The 8,135-nt window shown below is 26.3% G+C and overlaps 1 protein-coding gene across 2 annotated transcripts; it reads left to right on the forward strand.

The window, feature by feature from the left end:
• Window positions 1-3,769: 3,769 nt before the first annotated feature.
• Window positions 3,770-7,047, forward strand: LOC107882231. Of its 2 annotated transcripts, none has more exons than XM_029491802.1 (6): window positions 3,770-4,137; window positions 4,306-4,751; window positions 4,988-5,162; window positions 5,235-5,428; window positions 6,226-6,391; window positions 6,463-7,047. In XM_029491802.1, exons 1-6 carry the CDS (start codon window positions 3,855-3,857, stop codon window positions 6,921-6,923), a joined length of 1,725 nt encoding a protein of 574 aa, XP_029347662.1. In that variant the 5' UTR covers window positions 3,770-3,854; the 3' UTR covers window positions 6,924-7,047. The 2 variants fall into 2 exon arrangements, with proteins under 2 accessions (XP_029347662.1, XP_029347666.1); XM_029491806.1 differs by having other exon boundaries at window positions 5,238-5,428.
• Window positions 7,048-8,135: the final 1,088 nt, after the last annotated feature.

Consider the following 8,135-nt stretch of genomic DNA (forward strand, 5'->3'; position numbering starts at 1 on the left):
CAAAGATTTTGTTAATCTGTGATAATATAATACAAGCACGATTTAAGATAGTATGGTTGCCCAACGAACCATAATAAAGTGTCTATTGAAATCACTACCATTAAAATTAGCTGAAAAATTGACCACTAGCGCTTGAATGTAATACTTAAAAAAAATAGTAAGCTCGTAAATAAGTTGCTTCTATATCGGCACACATCATGTCGCAAGCACTAGTGGTCAATATTCCAGCTGAACTAATCATTTAATTATTCCCCACAAGCCGCGCAGCGATCACCCGCACGTGTTCGTGGACCGTATCTTATCGTGAATACAAGTCATGACGTTCGGTAATTCGGTATTTCCCGTAATATTATATGTAAAAATAGAAACAGATATTATTAACTAGTTTAAATTAACAGGGAAGTTTTTCAATTTTTGTAAAATTAACAAATTATTTTTTTGATTAAACGAATAGTGTATTGGTGTGTGCATTGTGCGCGTTGTGTTATGAATTTATATGCATTCATTTCTTTTTTCACTTTCGTCGTGACGTCTTCATTTATAATATCGACAATATTGTATGCACTATAATACCTATCTATACTGAATAGAAGTTAAAATTTCACGTAAGTACCTACTACCTTTAGTAAATATTTAGAATGATAATTAACTATAATTTTTCCAAAATGTAAATCAATTTGGAAACTAATTTAAGACCTTTGGTCATTTGTCCTCTAACCTCTTGTGTCTTGTATTGTATCTACGACTCCTTATTCTAGTCTGTGTTTCTACTCTCTGTTGAAAGTATTATAAATTTAAATTTATTGTAAGTACTAACACTACTAACCCTGTTATAATATTGTATTTAGCTTTACATTTCAGTATACATTTTGGGAACTATTATCCCATTAGGTACCTTTTTGTCTTGTCATTTTGTATTGACAATTTTATACCTCTTATCTCTTTTATATAATATTTAAACTTAAATGTTTTGTTAGTAGGTTCTCACCTTATTAAATTGGTACTTATAGGTTTAGATTTATGTGTGTATATTTTTTCATTGGTATACAATTATACAACTAATTTATCTGTAGTTTTTTATAAAGTATTAAGTAAATTCAATTTTCAAATTTACCAAGTTTCAATCAGTTTTTACATTTAAAATAAAAATGTTTTGTTATATTTGTGAAGTACATACACCTACATTGGCCTCACTGGTTACTCATTATAAAGTCATGCATTTACTTGGACCTTACAGTACTTATACATGTAAAGAAAACAATTGTTCTCAATCATTCCAAACATTAAGTAGTTTCAAAAAACATGTCTTAAAAAAACACATACAACACTCAACAAATAATGAAACAGAACAATGTCTTAATAATAATTCGTCTTTAGTTGATAATGATGTTATTATGCATGGCATAAATATAGAGAATAATGTATCGACTGATGATATTCCAGATGATGTACCTCTAATACCTAATCAAAATACATTTGATCTTAATAAAAGTATTCAAATATTTCATTCATTAGCTGTTCAATTTTCTCTTAATTTACATAATAATAATAACTTTTGTAGAAGTGATGTTCTTAATGTTCAAAATGATATAGAAGTTAAAATTATAAAACCCATAATTTCTTTATTGGAAAATATTATTAAAAACGAAATTAAAGACCCTTTAACCTTATCCAAGTTCTCTACAGTTACTTCAGCAATTTCAGATCCATTTAAATTTTGTAGAACTGAACATTTCTTGAATGTTTGGTTAACTGATAATGATTTATTATGTGATAAACTTCAACAATTTACAATTGACAGTGAAATAAGTCTAGTAAATCATCATAATGGTGAAACTTTGTATGACGAACAAAATTCAAAAGGAATTTTAATGCCATTAAAATTTCAATTTAAAAAATATTTTGAGCAAAATAATAATCTTAATTTAGCACTTGATCGTTATGATAAATTAACAAATCTTTCAGTCTTAGATGAACACTGTACATTGTCCAACTTCATACAAGGTTCCTTATGGAAAGAAAAAATATTTTCTCATCAAAGTCAAATAGTAATGCCTTTTTTCATGTACATAGATGATTTTGAGATAAATAACCCCTTAGGATCTAAATCTATGTGTCATTCTATTTCTGCAGTCTATTACAGTTTCCCATTGAATGAACATAGTTCAAAACTTGACCATATATTTTTAGCAGCTCTCATAAAATCCAAAGATCTAAAATCATTTGGAAATGAACTATGTTTTAAAAAATTAATTGATGAATTTAACTCTTTAGAGAAAGAAGGAATAATAATTAATACGCCTGATGGACCAATACAAGTGTATTTTATTCTTGGTTTAATAACTGGAGATAATTTAGGGCTGAATAGTATATGTGATTTTAGTAAATCTTTTTCTGCCAACTATTTCTGTAGATTTTGCAAAGCAAGTAAAACTGTAACTCATATTTTAACTGAGGAGGATCCAGCTTTACTGCGTGACAGGGATAATTATACTGCTGATGTAGAAAAAAATGATTTTTCACAAACCGGAATTAATAAATTAAGTATTTTAAACCAAATTAATTTATTTCATGTGACAACTAACTTTTGTGTTGACATCATGCATGATGTATTTGAAGGCATTTGCCATTATAATATGTGCCATTTAATTCTCTACTATATAGAAAAAGTAAAAATTATATCTTTAGAAACTTAAAATTTCAGAAAAAAAAATTTTTCTTATGGCTTTGAACAAAAAAACAATTCACCGCCTATTGAAAAACATCATTTAAATAAATTTCACTTGAAAATGTCAGCAAGACAAATGATGTGCTTTGTCCATTTTTTTCCTTTGATGATTGGTGATTTAATACCTGAGGATGATGAAGTTTGGGTTTTTTTATTAAATTTTCTTGATATTATAGAAATATTATTGAGTAATAAATTAACACAACAGTCTGTTCCTTATTTAAAATATCTTATACAGAAACATAATTCAGATTATGTTAAACTATTTCAAGACAATTTAAAACCCAAACATCATTTTTTAACGCATTATCCATCAATTATTCTCAAATCTGGACCCCCTAGGCATTTTTGGTGTTTTAGATACGAGGCTAAACATAAAGAGCTTAAAATGTATGCACGGGCAATAACATCTCGCAAAAATATCTGCTTAACATTGGCAAAAAAATACCAATATAAATTTGCACATTTTTTATTAAATAATGAATCTAATCAAATTCTTGTAGTAAATATGAGACACAGTATTACCTCTAATCACAAAGAATTTCTTTCAAGTACAGTATTATTTATGTCATCTAATAATTTTGATAGTTACTCAAGGATTAATTACAAAGGCACTGATTATGAAATTGGCAATTATATTACCAATTATATTGATGAAGTTTGTTTGTATGAAATCCTTGAAATTATTGTTGTTCAAAATAATGTATCATTTATTTTGCATCAAATTCAATTAAATTCTTATAATATACATCTAAAAGCATATGAAGTTGATAAAGATAAGTCCATAATTTCAAAAAGTTTAATAAATATTGAACAATTTAGTAGTCCACCAATTAATATTCATCAAGTCCCCGATGGAAGATTAATGATTAGACTAAAAGAATATTATTAGACTATTTTATTTTTCATGTTATTTAACCTATTTTATCATTTAAAATTTTTAACTGTACATATGTAAATAAACTACCAAATAATCAAGTATAAGTAGAGGTTAAGTAGTATAAGTAGTAATGAATAATAGTAGATTGTATTAATGTTTTTATTATAAATAGTAGTAGGTACTTGAAAGTTTTAATGCAATACAAATTTGAAGTCTTTATTTTTTAATTTAATTATTAGTTTCACGATGAATTGTGGGAATGACACAGAGAATGATATGTTTGGCAATTATGTTAGTGATGATAATATGCAGAATATTGATAACCCAGAGTATACTGAACTTCAAAATGTAGTTAATTCTATATTTACAATAAGCCCTTGTAAAACATCTTCAGTTAATCAACCAGTAAATGGAATTGTTTTGGAACCCAGTTATGATGAAACCATTTATCTTTCACTTAAAGAAAAAAGTGAAGTAAAAGATCTTCTGGAAGAATGGAAAATGGGGTACTTACTGCAAACTTGTGTGGGTGAGTGATTTTTTATTCAATAGTTATTATCTTATGTTATTCTTTTCTCTATACGCAAAAAGTTTTTTTTTTGTAATAATTACTACTAAAAAAAATTAAAAAATTTGAGAATATCAGATAATATGCTAATTACTATGTTAATAAATAATAATTATAATTTATTTCTAGCCGAGTGTGTAGATGTTGAAGCATTGAAGTACATCAACAGTAAACAAATAGCTCAACTATTACATAAATACCCACTTGGTAAACGAATCAAGTTTGAGCATTATGTTAAACAGTGGAGAAAAAACTCTATACATAAAGATGTTAGAAATGAGTCAACATCGAGAAAACGATCAATATCTATTTCATCAATTTCATCTACCAGTTCACCGTCCACATCTTCTGAACCCATACAGTCATTTTTGCTTCATGATATTTTAACTAAAAGTGTTCAAGGAGCATTAATCACCGATTACTATCGTACAAATAAAAACTTGAATGAAACATGTCGAAATTTATTAGTTGATTTGATAGTATCTTCATTGATTGATAAACAAATGTCCATGTCCATATGTTTAGCAGATCGTATTGCTACAGAAATAATTGGAACCTTCACTACAGAGTTAAAAGTAAATTGATTTACTATTATATTTTTATTATATTATAAAAATAAGTACCTATTGATATTTTTATCTTCCACACAATTTATAATTGCTATGCCAACCAATCAAATAATAGTATTTAAAATGTATTAATATTAATGTTATTGTTATTGTTTCTGAGGGCTGGAAAATTAAGTGGGATCTCCACCTTGTTAAAAAAAAATAATAATATAATAAGTATAATTATATGAATTTATTTACAGGAAGTATATTTTATTAGAGATTTGACAAACAAGTGTCCCAAGGGGAAGTTATACTCCAAATACTTTAACAAAATAAGGAGCTTAAGAAGTCATGGATTGGTATCTCAACTACCGAAAGATAACAAAAATGTTGAAAAACAAACAAGGGTTTGCGCAGAACTAGATAGCGAAATAAGTAATTCAATTCTTTATTAGCTACTAATTTTTTATACACCAATACATTTTCAAACATTTATATAATTAACAGCAGTCGAGGATGATGCTGAGGTAGCAACTCTTCTGAGCAGTTTAAAACACGAAGACTTATCATGGCCCGATATAGAGGTTATTTGGAAAAAAACTACAGGATACAGATTACAACACCTGAAAGCTACCCATTTTTCTGCTGTGGATATTCAAAAAACTTGGCCTCAATATACAAAACCACTTGGATATAAACTTGTAAGTATAACCATTTTTTTAAAGATTAACTTAGATATTTATGTTGAAAAAATGAACTAGGTACTTCTAATGACAATCCTTTTTTTCTACTTTTAATCGTACCCTATATAAAGTACTAAACACTATAATATTAACACATTATTATTCAATTTCAATCTCTTATTTTAATTGAATTTAAAAAAAATTCTATAATTTTATTAATATGTAATTTTATATTTCTCTATTTATTTTGTATCAGGATCATTGCACTCATTTACATAATTAAATTCAATAATATTAATATATAGAGGTTGATTTTGAATGACTTAGCAAAGGCAGTTTAAGCACACAATATTTAGAGCATTGCACAAGCAATATATTAAGGTGTGGGTAGTTTGTTGAAGATTTGCTCATTACAATGTATAATTTTAATAAAGTAACCAATAATAATTGTGGTTGAAATTTATTCAGTCATATTAAGTTAACCATATTATATTACTTGCATCACAATAATTCCACTGAACAGGTGAAGGGATTTATATGTGGGTCTATGTCTCTTGCACAATTAAGTTAAGTTTCAAACTGCATCTGACACTGTATAAAATGTTTATTAGATAATTTTGCATGTTCATATAAAACTTGATAATCTGATATTTAATATTATCTCAGTCTAGTGTGTTTATAAATTATAATATTGTAATATTGTACTTTAATATTTTTAAATTTTTAATAATATTATCTCTTTTGGAGTATTATATTATCACTGTGAAATAAAAGTACTGTCAAGTTTTAATTATTATTGTTATTTATTTTTTTAGATCGATATTGATTTCAAACGTTTGTATGGGAAAAATGTATCAGACTTACTCACTACATTTGATGCATCATATAACAAATTATTCCAAATTTATAATGAGCGAATAAAAGATGTGAACAGTAAAAAATTACTCGAAGAACTGAAAAATGACATTAATGCATCAGAAAGTATGTACTAACTACTAAGTACTTTTTAATGATGACTTTTTTATATTAATCACATTATCACTTTGATTTAGGTTCTAAACATTGTGTAATTATATATTTGATGCATGCATTATTTTTACCAACGTCCAAAAAATCTTCAATTGACTCAGATGGTAAAAAATGTTTAATAAAATTTTCAATAAAGGATTCCCAAAATAGCTTCATCATGGTATCTAACACAGCAATAGGAATGGAAGAAATGCTGAAGTTGAGAAAAAGCAACAACAACCCCATACAGCCATGTTTACTAATTGTTGGCACAATACTGAATCCTACCCAAATCTTAGTATATTTTGATGACGTAAAGTACAAGTTTTTTTCTATTATTAAAGCTTTAGATATCTGTTTTAAAATATTCCATGTATTCAATATTGAATATCCATTGGAATCTCAAAACGTTTGGTTATTTATTCAACGTTATTTTTATGATGTAAAATTAAAGTTTGATAAACCATGTCCATTAGTTTATCAAATTATTTCAGAACTAAAATAAAAATAAATTTTGTCATGTTTTTTCTTCTACCTATACTACCTATATTATTATATATTTGTATATCATCCTATGTGTTAAAATGTATTATATACTATATAACTGCTACTTAAGTTACGACTGTGAACAATTAACCTAGTTTAACATTTTTAAGTTTTAAACAAATTATTTGTTAATTTAAATGAAAATTGTATTATACATTTAATAAATTTGTTTATTAATAAAAAAAACTTTTTTTTTAAAATTAAACATTGATTTGGTTAAATTAATTGTTAATATAACATAATTTAATTGTTAAAACAACAAATTTTAACAACATTGCTGTTTAAAAATGTAACAAACTACTTTGTTTCATTAAACCGCCAGTTTAGTGAAACAACAATGCAGTATGTTAAAAATTAAACATTAATTTTGTTAAATTAATTGTAAATTAATTGTTAATATAATATGGCTTAATTGTTAAAACAACAAATTTTAACAACAGTGGTGATTAAAAATGTAATAAACTACTTTGTTTCATTAAACCGGCAATTTAGTGAAACAACAATGCAGTATGTTAATCTACCGATTAACAAAGTTTTAGTTTTGAAATTAACAATGATGCCTGTTGGCCCTATGTTAACAATGAATTTGTTGATTCAATTGGTATTATTTTTAATTTGAACGAGATTTTTCGTTCTGTGTATAAATCTTCATTGCATTTTAACAAAGCATCAAATGCTGATTTCAGTGTTATATTTTGGCTTGCAAGTTTGTTCCTTAAAATTTTTAATTCTGTCAATGCCACTAATGTATCAATAACAGGAGAATAAAACTCAATAAGTTGATTAAATTGGTCAATATCTTCAGTAGTAAGTTTTGAACTACCAAAGATACATTCAAATCCTAAAAAGGTGGGTAAGTGGATGTCACTCTGCTGTACAGTAGGTTAGAAGTGGGTCACTGTATAATGGACAGTATTAAATTTGAATTCAATGATATAATATCACTGTATAAGAAAAACGATTCTGAGCGGAGACGGTATATCAGTCTATGTATTAGACATATAATATATACTTATCTATGGTATTAAAAAAAAATTGACCTATAATAGGTACCTATAATAAATTCCAAATTAATCATATCATATTTTCTATTAGGTACTTATAAGTTATAACGCGTTATACATCAACAAAAAACCGTGGTAAAATCATAGATATATAATAGTATACTTTA

The sequence above is a fragment of the Acyrthosiphon pisum genome, chromosome X, assembly GCF_005508785.2.
Source record: "Acyrthosiphon pisum isolate AL4f chromosome X, pea_aphid_22Mar2018_4r6ur, whole genome shotgun sequence".
Classification (NCBI taxonomy): Eukaryota; Metazoa; Arthropoda; class Insecta; order Hemiptera; family Aphididae; genus Acyrthosiphon; species Acyrthosiphon pisum.

Excerpts from the sequence above, each read along its gene's own strand:
- LOC107882231 (XM_029491802.1), top strand. The coding sequence starts at position 3,855 with ATGAATTGTGGGAATGACACAGAGAATGATATGTTTGGCAATTATGTT. Across the intron at positions 4,138-4,305 it reads CTTACTGCAAACTTGTGTGG|CCGAGTGTGTAGATGTTGAA; the intron begins GTGAGTGATTTT and ends ATTTATTTCTAG. Across the intron at positions 5,429-6,225 it reads AACCACTTGGATATAAACTT|ATCGATATTGATTTCAAACG; the intron begins GTAAGTATAACC and ends TTATTTTTTTAG.